The sequence below is a fragment of the Malaya genurostris genome, chromosome 3 (genome assembly GCF_030247185.1).
Source record: "Malaya genurostris strain Urasoe2022 chromosome 3, Malgen_1.1, whole genome shotgun sequence".
Lineage (NCBI taxonomy): Eukaryota > Metazoa > Arthropoda > Insecta > Diptera > Culicidae > Malaya > Malaya genurostris.
The window spans coordinates 84372204-84391855 of NC_080572.1; the positions used below are offsets into that span (position 1 = coordinate 84372204).

At 35.9% G+C, this 19652-nt stretch overlaps 1 protein-coding gene across 2 annotated transcripts in view; it reads right to left on the bottom strand.

The window, feature by feature from the left end:
- Positions 1–19652, bottom strand: part of LOC131436881 (protein gooseberry-neuro-like) — a 110995-nt gene that overhangs the window by 59082 nt on the left and 32261 nt on the right. The window contains exon 3 of one of the 2 annotated variants that reach the window (XM_058605848.1): positions 4678–4755. The exons of the other annotated variant lie outside the window; for it this stretch is intronic. Coding sequence (XP_058461831.1) covers positions 4678–4755 — 78 coding nt within the window. The remainder of the gene's footprint in view (positions 1–4677; positions 4756–19652) is intronic. 2 annotated transcript variants of the gene reach the window in all.

The following is a 19652-nucleotide window of genomic DNA, read 5'->3' on the forward strand; positions in this document are numbered from 1 at the left end:
CTGAATTACATTTGGATCCGACATTAGTTTTCAGTACTATATGATGATATGTGAATGGTGTAACTAATTTTTCTCGTAGATGGCTAAATCGATCTAAGATTTAAATGATATCTAAGAATCATCTAAGATTCCAATGAAAAGTTTTAAGATTCTATAAAACATATTGCTTTTCAGTCAGATCCAACTTCCGGTTTAGGGGATACAGGGTGATTAGTATGAATATGTCCATTTCACATAAATTGATCAGTATGCAGATTTGGATAGTCGATAACCGAATGAACTTATTTTAGTTTTAGTGGTATTCAGTTTTCGATTCGGATTTAATTCGTAGTACGTTTTCTCAAAGATGTCAAATATTCAAATGTTTTGAAACAAATGTAAACTATACAGCTACTCAGGTGAATTTATATGACTTCGGCTACACCGAATTTCTTAAAGCTCAATCGTTTTCTCAAAAAAAGCCAAAATGACAAAGACAAAATTAATAAATTTTATCCAATCCTGACTTTCAATTCTCGAATTAGAGGATGATGAATTTTTAAATTTTTAAATTTCTCAAATTGCCGCTTGACACAACGGTCATTAAAATAATGTCATGAGAACTAAAACACCGAAGAATATTCATGCAAAAAACTCATGCGGATTGATAAAAAAAATCATCTCATTAAGCACGTTTTTAGTATATGCTCATTTGCTGGAGTTGATCCTTGAATCACGGTATAATGCATTTGTATTCCGATAGCCTATGCACTCTTCTCTGTGAATAGATCTGTACATATTCTACCATCTGCGCTATGTAAGTGAATGTCGGTAATCCATTTTACTTCTGTATTACCGACAACTATTATATTTGTTAACAAAGTTAAATTTAGACTAGCTGTAAATTGAAGAATTTTTCTATTTTTTTCAAGACTAGTGCACTGATTTAATGTAGCAACTCAATTTTTTATGCACTGTTATCGATAATGTTTGATTGCAATATAAATTGAATGGAAAGTTACTTTACAGTTCTTCAATTTATAATATACTTTGAAAACAAAACTAGGCGTTTTTTTATACAGACTTATAGCCTGTTCGCACTATACCGGGACGGGACCGTCCGGGACTATCCGGGACGTTTTTTTTTCATCGGCGATGACTGAGCTGCCGGCGTGTGTATGTATTGGAATCCCGGATCCGGGATAAAATCCATTTGGTTGCCACCAGAGCTAATAAAAGTCATTTTCATTGACTGAAAAATAGACGAAAATGACAAGAAACTACTGTCACTCTCAGCTTCGCTTGCAAACTATGAGAACGAAATCCATGTCCAGTCAATGACATAAGCGGGACAGTAGTTTCAAAATTGTGTTTTTTCTTTCATTTACCCTTTCAGTCAATTGCAGTTTTCAGTGAAAATCCCATACAGGGTCCGGCACTCGAAGTGTAACCAATTGAAAAGGCCATAAATTCAGTTTGGAAAATTACTTTTACTTAATTCAAAGTACAAAATGTGTAAAAATAATACAAAATTCAGAATCAATTCACTTTTGCTCGATATGACCACCTTTTGCCTTGACTTGATGACTTGAGAGAGCGAAGGAGTTGCTTCGTTTGGCCGAATGTGACTTGCAGGTATTTTGGCCCACTCGCGGACAATAACTTTTTTCAGCGCCTCGAGACTGGTGTATCTTTTAGTTCGGACTTTGCTCTCCAAAATGGCCCAAAGAGAATAATCCATTGGATTCTCATCTGGTGAATTCGAGAGCCATTGTGTGGACGTGATGAAGTTCGGAACGTTGTTTTTCAGCCATTCTTGGTTCACTCGAGCTTTGTGAGACGGTGCCGAGTCCTGCTGAAACGTCCATGGTCTGCCACCGAAATGTTTGTCTGCCCACGGCTTCAAAGCAACCTCCAGAATACTTTCCCGATAATATGTCGCATTTACCTTGACGTCAGGCTCGATGAAAACGATTGGAGAGCGCCCATCTGCGGTTACAGCGGCCCAAACCATTATCTGTTGTGGGTGCTGCCTCCTGGTGGCCAATCGATGACTCAAATTCTCGTATGAACGGTCGGTCAAGTAAACCCTATCGTTTTGAGAGTTTACGAATTGCTCAATAGGAAAAATTTTCTCGTCAGAAAATACAATGTTCGGAAATTGACCGCTTTCGGCCAAACGAAGCAACTCCTTCGCTCTCTCAAGTCATCAGGTCAAGGCAAAAGGTGGTCATATCGAGCAAAAGTGAATTGATTCTGAATTTTGTATTATTTTTACACATTTTGTACTTTGAATTAAGTAAAAGTAATTTTCCAAACTGAATTTATGGCCTTTTTAATTGGTTACACTTCGAGTGCCGGACCCTGTAGTATGCAGTGTCGATATTCAACCAAAGCTGTGAAAATTGAAAACGACAGAAAAAGGTTTCACAATAAGTTTTAACTGTTGGTGCTTGAATTTTTAGTAGTTTTGGTTTCCGAAGAGGTTCTGAGATGTAATTATTTCGATTTGCCATATTTTAGTCACTTTTTATAGCCAAGCGTCACATATTTTCAATGCATCGATGAAAGAATGAGAATTGAAATTCTGCTGTTGCTACCTGAAGACGTTAGTTTGGTTTCGTCTTGTCACAGAGGAAAGAGTGACGTTGGCAATTACGCTCTCTCATTTTTTCGATGAGAAACAAATAATGTTTCGTCTCTCTTCGTTTGTTCTGGTGTCGGTCATTTACGAATGAGACAGTAAAACATTGAAAATGAGACTGCTGGAATGGTTTCTTTCATTGAGAATGCGTGACAATTTTAAGCTCTGGTTGCCACCGATATTCCTCGCCGAATTTTTTCCAGCGTTACTTCTGGCTGAACGCCATTTTTGTACGATGAACGGTTTCCGAGTTACAACGATTTGAAAAAAGCCATTTTTGTGAAATGCAAAAATACATACGCCCTTTTTAAAAATCTGTCGTTAGTCGGATTGACCTCTCCATTGGTTTAAAACTTATGGTTTGCCATACTGAAGCCATGTGCAAAGTTTCATCCAAATCGGAAATGGTCGAGTCTGATGATCTGTTAAGCATTTCTGGAATTGCTCGGTAATGTTTAGTTACTATATTGTAAATCTTTGAAGTTGATTACTCAACAAGCGGATGACAAAGTAAATATTTCGTTAATCCACTTTGCATGAAACAAGCAGAAAAATAAGACAGATCATGTATTTATATATTCCGATTTGTGCGAAAGTTCATACTGTGTACAATGGTGCGGTATATTTTAAAGCACAATGCGAAGTCTCCCTTATATCGACCGAAGCAGAACTGCTACTGAATTAAATGCGAGTTGTGAAGCAACGATCGAAATCGTTGGCCAAATTAGAAGATTCAAGAGGATGACATCATGTTGGCATGCTGTTATGACTCGTGAAAGCATAAGCCGATTCAAAACGATTTTTCAATAGTGTACTATTGAAAAACTAAACGGCATTGCAATCCTCCATTCACAAATGACTGAGTTTAAAGAGTGCAAAATTATGACAGAGAAAGGTTACGGTGCTAGTTTTGGGTGTTTCAATTGAGCCTATTTTACTAGTGAACAAAATGTTTCGTAAGCCCACTGCACTGAATCACAGAAAATATTACTTATTTCTATGTGTTGATTTTGCACGATACGCTTTGTGCGTTCAATTCATGCGGATGAAATTTCGCGCGTGCCCTATTTTGGCACTGAATTTCACCTTAATGTCCGCTCATACCAAACTTTTTAGGAAACATCAATTTTGAGTTATTTGTGGTTATCGCATAGTATTGCAATTTTTTTCATAAATTGTTCCCCTCAAGTAAAGACCAGTGCCTTATGCATTGAGCCGCAAACCCGGGCAACCGGACTTAGAAACAGTCATACTGGATTTCTCATAATTGCATCCAACAAAGATGGATAGTATCCAAGCAAGATCTGGAACCGATTGATTCATTATATTATTGAGTATTCGATTTTTATACTTATTATTAATATTATTTTGACTGTTTTGATTAAACGCAAGAGAACTCGTGACCTGATTTGATTCCACTCAAATCGATACTCAAATTTTGCAATATCGATCCAGTTTCCGGATTTGAGTAATCGCAACTCAGATTATGAGTTACGTTTGATGAGCATGTAGTCTTTATTTTGATTGACGAAGGATGTTTCTTTGCAACTCACCTAGTATTAAAGAATAAAATATTATTTTCTTTGTTATTCATTAAGGGGCAATTTCCAATCCAAGGAAAACAGCCAAAAACAAAATCTGCGTTTTTCACTGTCATTGAACGGAAACTCAAAAGAGAGTTTATTTGGTACATTTTTTCTACATAAACTGATACTATTTTTCTTGAAAATTCATTGGTCTAGCGGAGAAAACTACTTTCAACAGTGGCTGTTTTCCTAAGATTGTAAGTAGAGCCTTGATTTATTATAGTGATTATATTCAAAGTGGTCCTCAATACGACAAGTTAAATGCTAGTAACATCAAAACTACATCATGACTAAAAACATATATTAATGTTTTCCGATGAAGTTTTTATTTAGTCAGCGGTCAACCAAGATTGAAATACGTCACAAAAAGGTACCGTTTAGAAAATGTACACACATGCAGCAGAGATAGACTAACAAATTTTCACACAAGTGTCAAAAATAGTGTTTTTTGAGGAAAAAAAAAATTACCTCTCGACTTCGGTACTCTGCGCCTGGCTGTCTGTGGAGGCCGCCGTCTGCGCTGCAACAGCCCGCGCTCGGATCGGTCTAGAACAGATGAGAGAGAGAGTGAGAAAGGACAAGAAGTAATCTATTCGAAGTTGATTTTATAAATTTTTGTTTCATTTTCAACTAATCTACCGTCCGTGGCTCCCAGCAACGGCGGACATGCCAACCGACCGGAGAGCACTTGGGCGAGATATGATGGACAGACGTCGCTTACGATTTATTTACATACATATTAGTTCGCCTGCGTTTGATGTTGATACCAGTTACAAACTAGCACTTAATAGCAAACAAACATCTAATCGGATTAATTTCGGCATCCGTCGGCCTAATCTCGAATGATGTGCTTCACTCGCGCGATTCACAGACCGCGATCCGATTGTTGAATTCAAGAGGAGGTGAAATATTTTCGGCGGATATCGGGCGGACTTCATTCATCGAGAGATCCGATTGATCCGGAATGCGGCCGCCGCAAGTTGGTGGGAGCTTGAAATCGATCCAAATTTCAAGCGAATCATGCTACCTGATTGGAGGCTCCCATGATTTCATGAATTAAATTTTCAAACGAAGCCCCAATTCTGCTGTTGAGTGGGGGGGCGAAGCGAAAGGATGGAACGATAAACTGGGCAGCGCAGAGATCATTAACTGAACAATTGAATGTGTACATTTTGAACAATCCGTGACTAAAATTCAGCTACGCTACTGGAATTTCATCTTGCATCTAGCTGGCATAGAGTAGCTCCTATAACTTTGCGGTGGCTGCGGATTCAATTCTTCACGCGCCGCAAGGCTGGAACATGTTCGATGGCTACCGTTGGCCGTTCGGCTAGGTTGGACCGATCGCTCATCACGCACTAGTAATCAATGCCGCTGTGGATCAAGCAACGTCATTTCTGTCCAAACAACCGGGAGCTAGGAGCGTTTGAATTTTCGATTACTTTTAAGATGGTCGTGCCCGTTTGCCTCCTGTTGTTACTTTTTCCTTTTCCAACGTGCAGACCACTCGAGGTTGGAAAATGATTCAGCAGAGATCAAATGAATTGGAATTTTTTTTCGTAAGGAATGAATCCATCGGTGATTCTTCTACGACCTATCTATCGATTGAAATACTGGATGATGTCGGCGGTGATGACTTACGGCAGGTTAATAAACATAAATCCTTCGGCCGCAAAAAAGACTAAAGTTATTCATCATCGTCTGTTCATTAGTGATCTTCAAAATAAAATGCATTGTTAGATGAACTTTAGAACTGAACGTTTCTTCAGAAGCTTGTTTTTTTGGCATTGTAAATCATTTGCTTAACACCGCTTGAAAAGTATACTGAGCCGTCGAATAAGATAATAAGATTACATTGTGGGTATTGAAATCATCTAAACGTTTTAGCTTATTTTTAGACCAACATTTGAATTGGGCGAAATTCCAAACTCATGCATCTGAAAAAATAACTTGGAAAACTTAAGTCGCAATAATCAAATCCTATTTCACAAACAATGTCTCGAATATTAACTTATAACTCGCATATCCTTTGAAAAAGTACGGGTGTGGATGTCGTGAATACGAATAAAACTGACAAACCGCAACACATCCGCTAGCAGTGCCAAATGATGTCAAACTGAATCAATTTTCTCTTAAGAGGCTTCTTTTTACGTGATTTCGTTAGTAGCTTTTTCACAAATGGGCGATTCCAACGGCCACACATATAGGCACTTATAGAATTTTGACGTCGATTATCTCATTTCGGATTTGCATATTTCATTGAAAGAAACTATCAAGATGTTGTACAGGATTCATTTCTGCCTTTTAGGAGAACCAAATTGTGGAATTCTCTACGATATTTAGCACAGTTCGGAACATTTTTCTCGAACAAATCAAATTATTTTGGATGTTCACTAAACTGATGATTTTTACCTTCGATTTGCAAAGACGTAATCTTAATAGTTCTTTAGATAACATTTAGAGCCATTAGAATGGCTGATTTTATATAATGTTGTCCACTTTTCGTTTTCTTTCTCTCCAATGCAAACGACCAGCAGCTCTGCTGTCTGACGCAATCGCTCTTGTTTCTATTGAAACCAGCTTTCCGAACAAACCGCAACACATCCGCTCGCAGTGCCAAATGATGCCAAACTTGTTTAATGCGTCTTCTCGTTTCTTTTTTCAACCACGCAGTAGCGGACCCGTGCACACTTCATAGCGCAATAATATTACATTATATGTAGAAAATCAAAACTACTTATCAATTTTAATGATTATTGACGAAAAATATCATTATAATGCTCTAGTGGCCCCAACCTTTTTATATCGCGGACAACAGGACAAAATATATAAAATTATTTGTAGATCGGTCCACGCATACCAGAGAACATTAGCTTCACACACTTTTTCCGCTATTATTTTATATATTTTTCCAACTGTCGCGGTGGACGAAGCATAGTTTGCTTGTTTGTTACGGGCAACTTGATCTATGCTGCGTTCCCACAGCGGCAGTTTGTAAAAACTTTGAATGCAGAAGCCGGATAACTACATTTGTTTTGGAAGAATCGGTTAAGTTTTTGTCCGTTTTTTGCATTCAAAGTTTTTCTGTCCGGTTCTTGCAAAAAAAAAAAATTACAACGACTCTTGCATTGCAAAATCCATGTCCGGTTTTTTCTCTCAATGTTTTTATCCGGTTTTTGCATTCAACAATTCATAAACGGGTTTTCCAAACTAAGTTGCACTTATCCGATTTTTGCTTTCAGCCGTTCATATGTTGTTACGTCTTCGCTTTCTCTTCGCTGGTCTTCTACTATTTACCCTTGATGAATAGTTACTTCATATTATTTCAACGGTTGTGCCAAATAAATGTATACGTGTATAAAATAAAATAATACATTAATGCAAAAGCAGTTTTATTTTTCGATAGATCAGACGTAATCGTCATAATAATTTTCTCTACTACCATAATGGAAAATACCAAATTTTCTGGAACAACAAGAGAACTTACCCAAGTAGTAATTAAAACTTGTTATAATTAGCATGTTTCACAATTGCTTCAGATCGGGTTTTTCTGTTAGATATGTTAGACAATTGACTCAACACGTTTTTGTAAGGGATGTAAAATTCATTCATATTACTGCTTGTGAAACCAACTCATAAACCTGAATGGATTAAGTTCCACATCCGGTTTTACAACTGACTGTATGACAAGATCATTTGAGCAGTTTCAATTCCGATTTCCACTTAGCAAATATTAGCAAAGAAACTTGTTGAACATCATACAAGAAAAGTACATTTTTCCAATCGCATAATCGTTGCGAGAAGAGTTAATAAATTCAGTACTAGAACCATATTTGCTACTTGGGTAGCAGTGCTTCATAGTCAGGGGCGGCAAGTTCCATGAAATATTGGGGGGGGGGCACAACAAATTATTACTACAGATCATTGAACTTTGCTATATATAAAGCAATTTTATAAAGGAAAAGGAGAGGTTAGAACAAAGCAACCAAGTAAAAATCACACATATGTTCCCTACTATTCCAGTAATAACCAATATTCGAAAGCGGGAAAATTTAGCACATTTCAAATTGTAGAAAATTAGTTCAAAAATTTTAGTAACTTAGATAAGAAATATGAAAGATTACGGAGACGAACTACGGGGATAACAGAAAAAAGGTTTATATCATAAGATATTTCTAGCAAATTTTCTAATATTTATTCCAGTTGCCAAAATATTGGGGGGGGGGGGGGGGGGTAAAAAGCGCTTGCCCCCCCCCCCCCCCCCCATAGTTGCCGCGCCTGTTCATAGTAACGCTTATTCCCAATGAAGGACATTTGATTTCAGGTCCAACAGTTTTTCATATGGCAGTTGCCAGTTGATTAAGAAGAGACAATGGTATGTCATTGGTTACATCGCTTTCGCAGATTCTAAATTGAATGTAATTATCAGATGCCAAATCCGTTTTATAGAACACCTCACCAGGGCAAAAAGAGCGAAATTCAAAAATAGCCACAGACTTGAATTTCAGTGGATCTCCAACCGAGTTCAAACGAAGTTTTTTTGTACAGATTTGACAAACTTTTTAAGGACAAAAGTTCCGTAACAACTAGTGGCACCTTCCTCTTTACTTGACTTATGAACACTGCATTGGTGTTTCGATATCTACAAAAGTAGTTTTGCCTTTCTCATATAGAAAGGTTATGCAATCACTGTGAAAACCGACTTTTGAACCGAGGCAAAGAGGGCCGAGTGTCATATATCATTCGACTCAGTTCGTCGAGTACGCAAAATGTCTGTGTGTGTGTATGTGTGTGTATGTGCGTATGTGTGTATGTAACGTTTTTTTGCACTAACTTTTCTCGGAGATGGCTCAACCGATTTTCACAAAGTTAGATTCAAATGAAAGGTCTTGTGGTCCCATACAAAATTCCTGAATTTTATTTGGATCCGACTTCCGGTTCCGGAATTATGGGGTAAAATGTGCAAAAAATGGTGAAAATAAGTGCACTAACTAATCTCAGAGATTGCTATACCGATTTTCACAAACTTATATTTAAATGAAAGGTCTTGAGGTCCCATAAAAAATTCCTGAATATTATTTGGATCCGACTTCAGTTCGGGAGTTATGGGGTAAAATGCGCAAAAAAAATTAAAATATGTGTTCTCAATTTTCTCATAGATGGCGCGACCGATTTTCACAAAATTAGGTTCAAATGAAAGGTCCTGTGGTCCCATATGTAATTCCTGAATATCATGTACATCACTAAAACTGGGGAAAAACCTAAAAAAAAATTCTAAATCGACCTCAAATCTTTTCCAATTGATAGTTTTTATCAGTAGACGGTCAAACAAATCGATTTCGGTTATTCTTTTAAGAATCTAAGAAAATTATTTTGAAGAATACCACAGTATTATATATGACTAGCTAACCCATCGAGCTTCGTCTCGCCCAAAATTTTTCTATTCGAATTGATGTTTTCGGACAACAGAATTGTCAAACGACTAAGTGCTTCACGTATGTCTCCATTGTTTTTCTGATTACCCAACCTACAATTACGGGATGCGACACACTCGCTTTAGCTCAGAAAAGGAGTATCACAAAATATAATGTGAAAATGTGAAATACTTATATTAAAATTGAGCAAATGCACAGGTTGTCATCTCATCCTTTGAGTCAATTAACTGAACAGAGATCCTTCTCTCACGGCTTCGACGGATTGGATATAAGGTCCCACGTTTTCCGTTCCAGATGTGACTCTGTCCGGATACATGCGTTTTGACCATAATGTTGGATTGATAAACTTAACACAATGTTGCAGAGTTTCTTTTCTAGAATTGTTCATTCGGTAGAGTAAGATATATTTACAATTTGTTTTTAGCCCAAGTAACCAAACGTTCGTAAAAAAGTATTTGGTTCAAGTAGCATACAAAACATTCCCAACAGTCCGTTTTTAATGAATTACTCAAACTTGAATGTTCACCCGACGCAACAGAACAAATATTGCAGAAGTTCCTTGTACAGCTTTAAAGCAGCGAGAAAGTTTTCTAGGAATATTTTCTGTACGTTCTAGTTGCTAAAAAGTACCACGCGTTCATTAAAGCTCTAATGAAGTCGATATTTTTCAGGTACTGTGGAACTTTTGGTTGCTTGGAGAGACGACGCTTAAATTTTAATTTGATATTTATCTCACAAATTTGTACATTCTTCACAGAATATGAAACAGAAAATGGCAGTCTCAATCCATTATGGTAATCACCTTGAAAATCGATCTAATTGCAACTTGTTATGTGCGCTTAGTGTAATCTAAAACATTCGAAAATAAAATGCAAGGAAGATCTCTTAGTTTGACCTTAGCGCTTCTAAAGCACAGTATTTTCATTGCATCATTCAAAAATTTTCTGATTTCTGATTCATCTGATTTCATTATATACAATTCTTTAACTGGATATCAGAATTTTTCTTCTACCTGCAGCGGTCATACAGTCATATGCAATCTGTCATTAATTTATTTACCTAGCAATAATTTTGATACCCAATTAATCACGTATGCATAAAAAATCTCCACAAAACATCTCGTTGCGCGCCAAAAGATTCTTTCAACGATCTAGTATTCCTTTCTTCGACGGCCAAACACTTGTGCAACTCGTTATGCGCCAAAAACACCTATCGATGATCTAGCAAGCATAGACGACTTTTTCAACAGAAAATTCCATTGTCCATTCAAAATAATTTTATTGATTTTTCCCACTTTTCCGGCAAGTTTTTCTAATTTTTTTGATGTACGAACCCGGTGGTGGTAAAAACTGATCAAACAAAAAAAGAATCATGTAAATCCGTACATGCGTTCTTACGTGATGCGATTACAAAGAATGATCATTGCATTTATATATATATATATATATATATATATATATATATATATATATATATATATATATATATATATATATATATATATATATATATATATATATATATATATATATATATATATATATATATATATATATATATATATATATATATATATATATATATATATATATATATATATATATATATATATATATATATATATATATATATATATATATATATATATATATATATATATATATATATAGATCGATAGATAGATAGTATGATTGATATGAGAAAGACATCATTACACCACTAGGTGGATTAAAATAGGTTTTTTGCCTTTCTCTATAGAAAGGTATTAGAATTGCTGAAAAAACCGACTTTCGAACGGAGCCTCAGAGACCCATAGTGTTATATACCATTCGACTCAGTTCGTCGAGATCGGAAAATGTCTGTGTGTGTGTATGTGTGTGTGTGTGTGTGTGTGTGTGTGTGTGTGTGTGTGTGTGTGTGTGTGTGTGTGTGTGTGTGCACTTTTCGAAGATATTTGAACGCGCTCAATTTTCTCAGAGATGGCTGAACCGATTTTAACAAGCTTGGACTCGTTTGAAAGCTACTGCCGTACCATTGATCAAGTTCGAAGATCAAATGGCTGTGACTTTTGGTTCCGGAGATATGATTGTATAAGTGACGTAACCGACAAAAAGCGTTGTATTTGAACGCGCTCAATTTTCTCAGAGATGGTTGATCCGATTTTAACAAACTTGGGCTCGTTTGAAAGCTACTATCGGGCCATTGATCAAGTTTGAAGATCAAATGGTTGTGACTTTTGGTTCCAGATATATGATGGCATAAGTGACGTAACCGACCAAACACGGTGATTTTTACCGCTCTTATATATATAAGGGTGCCAAAATTTTGGGATCACCTCTATTTTCGTTAAGTTCTAGTGCTCAAAAGTTTAAGCACCTCGAAAAAAGCCTTCATGCAAAATTTGACCTAAATCAGACATGCTTAAGGGGTGCTGCCCGGTGGTAAAGGTTTGACAATTTTCGATCTTGAAAAAGCACCATAAGGGGGAGTACATGAAATTTACAAAATCGAAAATTTTTTTTGATGCCGAAACTCTTAAAACTGCATGAAACATCGAAATTTAGTGTCATCTAAAAAAAAATTTTTTTTGGAAATATCAACTTTCTGGGACTTAGAAAAATTTTCATATTTTTTCTAAGTCCCAAAAAGTCGACTTTTTCAAAAAAAATTTTTTTCGAGATGACACTAAATCTCGACGTTTCATGCAATTCTAAGCCTTTTGGCATCAAAAATTTTTTTTCGATTTCGAAAATTTCATGTACTTTTTCAAGATATATGAAAATTCCACTAAGTGGACTAAGAAGGCTTTTTTTAGATTAGCATCACTGATTACAAATAGGCAACGCAAATGTCAAGCACTAGTTTGGAGAAATTATGCTGACTGTGTGACATAAACACTGAAGCATGCTTTTGTGAAATACTCGAATCAATCTGAATCAATTAGTTTCGAAATTAGTATCCGAAATTATTTAATAAAATTATGGAATACATTTTCATGAGACTGTTATGAAAGAAGAGAAAGGCATTATCACACCACTAGGTGGATTAAGAAGGGTTTTTTTACTTTTCGATTGCTCCATGAATTGTGTTGACCTTCATGTGGCTTTGGTCACTTATCATAAATTTGTATGTAACGCTGATTTCTAAAAATTTGTTCAGTGATGTAGCTTAGTAGCATGCATATAATAAAGTTCAAAGTTTGTACTCCACAGCGATCAGAGTATAAATTTTGTCGCCCTAACGTTGCGGTTTTTCTCTATAAATTCTGTCAAATCAATTGATATACATGAACCGATTCCTTTAGCTCCTCCTCGTTTGCTTTTAGACTTATCCCACATACAGCAGATGCCTGTAATTTTACCACCATAGGTTTCATAAACGGTGAGGTTGTATGTATTCAACTGTCGTTTATAAAAGGTAAGTCCATTTCGTAAATAAGGCGTTGCTAAGCATTTCTGTAAATCAAAGGATACAGTGTGGACTTTATACACCTTAAAAGGCCATCGTCCAAGTACCATGCGCGCGGGTGGTTTTAGGAAATTTTCGATGGAAATTTCGAAAAATTTGACAAAACCAAAAACATACAGACCGTTGAAATACTTTTATCTATCTACAGGGTGAAAATGACAGGAAAATTCGGAGGATTTTACGAGTCTTATCAAAAATAGCGCTGAAAAAATGAGCTTTTTTGTAATTTTTCACAATTACTTGAAAAAATAATTCGATGGAATGAAATTTTCCAGCCATTTTCACCCTGTAGATAGATAAATGTATTTCAAAGGTCTGTATGTTTTTGATTTTGGCAAAGTTTTCAAAATTTCCATCGAAAATTTCCTAAAACCACCCGCGCGCATGGTACTTGGACGATGGCCTTAATTCACGTGCAGATCCGGGGGTACGTAAATTAATGTCGTTTTCGCTTGAGAAAACTGAAGCTGACCCAGGGTAGTTACATCAAACAAACACTTTTCATGAAACTGTGTTGATTTCGCACTTAGCAACGGGGGTTTGAGCAAACCTGATATAAAAACCAGATTCGAAACTGACTCGTTTTTCAGTTCAACAACGTTGAAACTAGGTTCAAAACTGGCTTCAAACAAACGGTTTGACAGCAGTTGCAGTGGAAACTGGGTTAGGTTTGGCATCAAGCGAAAACGACATAAATGAAACATCGTGTTATTTGATTTTTTTCGGGTGAAAAACTACAAGGACCAGCCCCATGGGGTTGCTCGAGCCATTGATGTGGAACAAGGCAACCAAAATTTCTAATGATCTACTTCAAAAAGTTCAATCAATTGTCACACTTTTGAATCCGCAATTACACGAGAGTCTGCTTAGATTGATCTAGATTAGGAACCCACACCGAACATCGTTTGTCTGGATTTGTAATTGTTTATAGCCGACGAAATTACACCAATATCCCAAATGTAATCAATTATATCTTTGTAATACTTGCGATACGGATTTCGATATTTAAGCTTCTCTTCGCCAAGCTTGTGTTCAAGTTTTGTATGCAAGCAGTTATTTTTATAGCGTTAAGTTTCTCTACCATTCTGCGTTTTCGGTTGAAGCGATAAACTTTTTCTCATTATCAATCGAGGTAGTAGTGATAGTGAGGTAGTTGCAAATTTCTCTGGCGAAAACGACATGGCATGGAATTTCATCCGAACTCGCATGACACATATCAATCAGATCAGAGATCAGAGCATACAAATTAAAGCTTCAAATCATTTTATGGCACTTTTTGTCTTGCTGTCTAGCAACAACCTTCCTTTAGCAAGCTACGCGTAGGACTGAAACGTTAGTTTTTTTTTACATTAAATATTTTATTTTTTAATCATTTTTTGTCAACATTGATATACAGTGGCTACAATATTTTAGTGATACAGTTTATAACCTTACATCTATGGTATTATCTGCTCAGTCTATGTTGTAATTTTTTATTTCTTATTGTTTTAGCCCTAAATTGTTAATTTCATGTTTGGATTTATATCCTTGAAATTGTATATTTTTATCTACTTAACCAACACTAACCTAACCTAACTCTAGCTGTAAAGCGCTATAATAATGGCATGTTCTGAAATTGAACATTTAGTTTTGAATTTATTGTGTGTGTTTTCAAATTTCTGCTCGATTGTTTCTTGTTCAGCAATTATATGTACATAAGAAGTTCTAGTCCATGGAGGTAGATTCAGAATCATTTTTAAAAATTTGTTTCGAACGACTTGGAGCTTTTTGTCCACATGTGACCTAAAGAGAAACTTGCTATCCATGGTCAGTCCTAGATAAACTGCCTCATTCAAACAATCTATTTCAGAGCCATTTTTTTTATTTTGTTATTCTCAGGTGGGAAAAGTCGGGGAGATTTAGAGTGGGTAAATATGACAGCTTGAGTTTTAGTTCCATTGATGCATATTTTCCAACTGCTGAAATAATCAACCAGTACAACCAATCCTCTCTGCATTTTGTTTACTAATGAACGAATTACGCGGTCTTTGTAGATGACGGAGGTGTCATCGGCAAACAGTGAGAGTACGCCATCACCCGGAAGTGCCGGAATATCTGACGTGAAAATATTGAATAAAAGGTTGGTGGGTAATGTCAGAGATATAACTGGATGTCGTGAATACGAAAACAACGCATCCTTAACACTTCCGAATATCAATTAGTTGACCAATTGTATGAAATTGTATGTAGAATTTGAAACGATGCACCTAAACTAAAGTACAGATTAGTTACATTTAACATTCTGAAACACAAATATTATGAAATAACCAGTATAGTTCTTTATAATAAAATAATGGTGGCTCTGAAAAGAACCTTTTATGATTTGTCATCTAATTCCAGGCTGAACTGTTGTACGTGGGTGCGATACTGATATGGTTGGTGTAGGTGTAGCGTTTACAACCGATTATAATCTTTCAATAAAGAAAACATTAATTCGCTGAGTTGATCAATAATACGATAGGCCTAATATATTGAACGAAACTATCAATATGCTATAGGGATTTGTTTCTAGCATTCAGAATGGTCAAATTGCGTAATTATCTACGACATTAAACTCTGGAACATTTTTGATCTCGATTACTGTGAATTTCACAAAGCGAAAAGTGCACAAATCTAACCAAGCTGTTCCTTTGATTAGCGAACAACAAATAGTAATAGTTCTTTAGAAAACTTTTGAGCCATTAGAACGGCTGATTTTGTGTAATGCTCTCCACCGTTGTTTTTTCATCAATGCAAATGACTGGCAGCTGTGACGTAATCGCTCTTGTCGGAAGCGAAACTAGCTTTGAAAACGACACAAAATACATCTGCTCGCAGTGGCGATAGAATCCAAACTGATCCAATTTTTGTTAAGAGGTTTCTTTTTACGTGATTTCGTCTGTAGCTTTTTCACTAATGGGCGGTCCTAACGGCTATAAAAATAGCAGCATATAGAACTTTAATTTCGATTATTTCATTTCGGATTTGCATAATTTATTGAAAGAAACTATCAGGATGCTGTACGGTATTCATTCCTGCCTTCCAGAACGACCAAATTAAGGAACTCACTACGATATTTACCACTTTTCGGAACATTTTTCTCGAACGATTTGTTGTACAGCAGCAGATATTTTGTTCTCTTCCTCAGAACGCGTTCTGATTGGCTGGTGTTGACATGGGTCAAATGAGACAGGTTTTTCAATAGTGTACTTTTGAAATACTTCAATGCTTTTGCTATACACGTTTAAGTTGAAAAATTTAGATTCTATTGGTAGTTAGATTATATAAATCCTTTCACAGATCACTGAGCTATGAGCTTTAGAAATACGAGCAAGGCAAACGCGTCTTATGGATTATCCTCTTTGATACTCGTTTATACCAAACATTTCAGAAAAGTTTAATTTTGAATTATTTGAGATTATGTCCCACAACTGATAATTTTATTATAAAATTGTGATCATATTTCCGATGGCGTGTAGCAAAAATTATGTTGATTCGTTAGATACAACAAGATATATTCACGATCGAAAACTTATCACTCTCTCAGAGGGTAAATTTTGAAAAGGCACCCCATAGTAAAGTAAGTCGTATTCACGACAATAATGGGCCAAGGATACTACCTTGAGGAACACCAGCGGGAACATGACATTTATCCGATGATAAGTTGTTAACAAAGACATCGAAACTTCTAATTGACAGATAGTTTTTTTACTATTTTGACTAGATGGATTGGGAAATTGAGATGATGCATGTCCATCGTTCCAGACATTGTCAAATGCTTTTTCAACGTCTAACAAAATTATGCCAGATGTTTTCGAAACAGCTTTATTTCTTGAGAGAGTGTTATTGACTCTGACCAACTGGTAAATAGTAAAACGGCCTCTTCTAAACCCAAATTGTTCTTCCGGAAAAGTGTTATTGGTGTCTGCAAAATCTAACAAACGGGACAGGATTGTTTTTTCGAACATTTTGGACAGTGAAGATAAGAGACTGATCGGACGATAGCTTTTCGGACACGCTTTTTTATTGGGATCACTTTGGCCACTTTCCAACTAGAGGGAAAGTAGCTAATGACCAAACATTGATTGAAAATAGATGCAAGATGTTGGAAAAATCTAACGCTAAGGTGTTTGAGCTCTATGTTGAAAATAGAGTCAGCACCCGGAGCTTTCATATTTTTTTTCCTTTTGATGGATTTTTTCAATTCTTCTTCTGTGATTCTGTGATTAGTAGCGTTGAAAACAAAACACGGAATGAAACGTTAGCTATAATTTCAGTTCTATTTATAGATTCGTGTGCTTCCAACAGCTTCGCTTTTGCATCGATTGACCAATCAGAGCTATGCTTTCTCTTTGATATATCTCAAAACCGTCGACTATGGCAGGAAAATCCGAGATACCGGAGATTTTTAGCAGACAAAATAGGACACTGCTCGCTTCTAATCAAAATTTCAATCATATATAATTGAAAATATGACTTGATACATTCAAATCGGAACATAGAAATATTTCCAATCAAATGATGAAATAATATTAATAATTGATACAAAATAGACTGAGCAGTAAGTGTTTAAAACCTGACCACATTGCTACGTGTATTTTTCCTTGAGATTCTGATTTGCACCCTTATATCGAAAATAAAGATGTGTTCTATTTCAGGTTAGCTATCAGAATTTTAAATCTGAATTGCTACCCGTACGATCCGGTGTTCCGCAGGGTTCGAGCTTGTATAATATTTTCACTTCCGATCTTCCAAATCTACCCGTTGGTTGTCAGAAATCGCTATTCTGTGACGACACAAGTCTGTTAGCCACAGGTAGAAATCTAAGAGTGATCTGCAGTCGCCTACAAAGAAGTTTAAATATTTTCAGTGATTATCTGTCAAAATGGAAAATTAACCCAAATGCAACAAAAACGCAATTAATTATCCTTCCTCATAAGCCAAGAGCTTCTTTTCTCAAACCAAAAAAATAATCACATTCTCAAATTGAATGGCTTGGAATTGGCATGGTCTGATCAAGCTAAATACTTAGGTTTAACGTATGCCAAAAAACTCACTTTCAAGGATCACATTGAAGGAATCCAGGCAAAGTGTAATAAATATATCAAATGTTTATATCCTCTTATAAACAGAAATTCTAAGCTCTGTCTAAAAAACAAATTATTAATTTATAAACAAATTTTCAGACCAGCCATGCTTTATGCAGTACCAATTTGGTCAAGTTGTTGTTCCACCAGGAAGAAAACGCTTCAAAGGATTCAGAATAAAATTCTGAAAATGATTTTGAAGCGTCCTCCCTGGTTTAGTACAAATGAGTTACACAGACTCACAAATATAGAACCATTAGATGTAATGTCACATATTATTATAAGCAAAATCCGACAAAAATCGTTGCAATCTTCAATTGAATCGATTCGCTCTCTGTATTAGTTAGTAAGTTAGTATATAAGTTCCTTTTCCCCATTACACAACACAAGTAGGTTTAGAATTTTCCCTACACAAAAATCTCAGAATTTCGGAAGCATATGATGTCCTCATGGTATCAACCAAATCATATATATAATAGGGCTGAAAAGTCACCACTTGTGGCTGAACACCCAATTTAAATCTTAATAATTTAATTTTAACTCATATTCCAATAAATAGTTATTTAAAAAAACCCTTCTTAATCCACCTAGTGGTGTGATAATGCCTTTCTCTTCTTTCATAACAGTCTCATGAGAATATGTTCAATACTTTTGTTAAATAATTTTGGATACTAATTTTGACACCAATTGATTCACATTGATTCGAGTAGTTCACAAAAGCATGCTTCAGTGTTTATGTCACACAGTCAGCATAATTTCTCCAAACTAGTGCTTGACATTTGCGTTGCCTATTTGTATGAGAACAGTGATGCTAATCTAAGAAAAGCCTTCTTAGTCCACTTAGTGGAATTTTCTTAGGTCTTGAAAAATCATCATAGGGGGGAGTACATGAAATTTTCGAAATCGAAAAAAAATTTTTGATGCCAAAAGGCTTAGAATTGCATGAAACGTCGAGATTTAGTGTCATCTCGAAAAAAATTTTTTTTGAAAAAGTCGACTTTTTGGGACTTTTTTTTTGAGATGACACTAAATTTCGATGTTTCATGCAGTTTTAAGAGTTTCGGCATCAAAAAAAAATTTCGATTTTGGAAACTTCATGCCCCCTATGGTGCTTTTTCAAGATCGAAAATTGTCTAACTTTTACCACCGGGCAGCACCCCTTACGTATGTCCGATTTAGCTCAAATTTTGCATGAAGGCTCTTTTCGAGGTGCTTAGACTTTTGAGCACTAGAGCTTAACGAAAATAGAAATGATCCCAAAATTTTGGCACCCTTATATATAAGAGCAGTAAAAATCAATGTGTTTTGTCGGTTACGTCACTTATACCATCATATATGTGGAACCAAAAGTCACAACCATTTGGTCTTCGAACTTGATCAATAGCCCGACAGTAGCTTTCAAACGAGCCCAAGTTTGTTAAAATCGGTTCAGCCA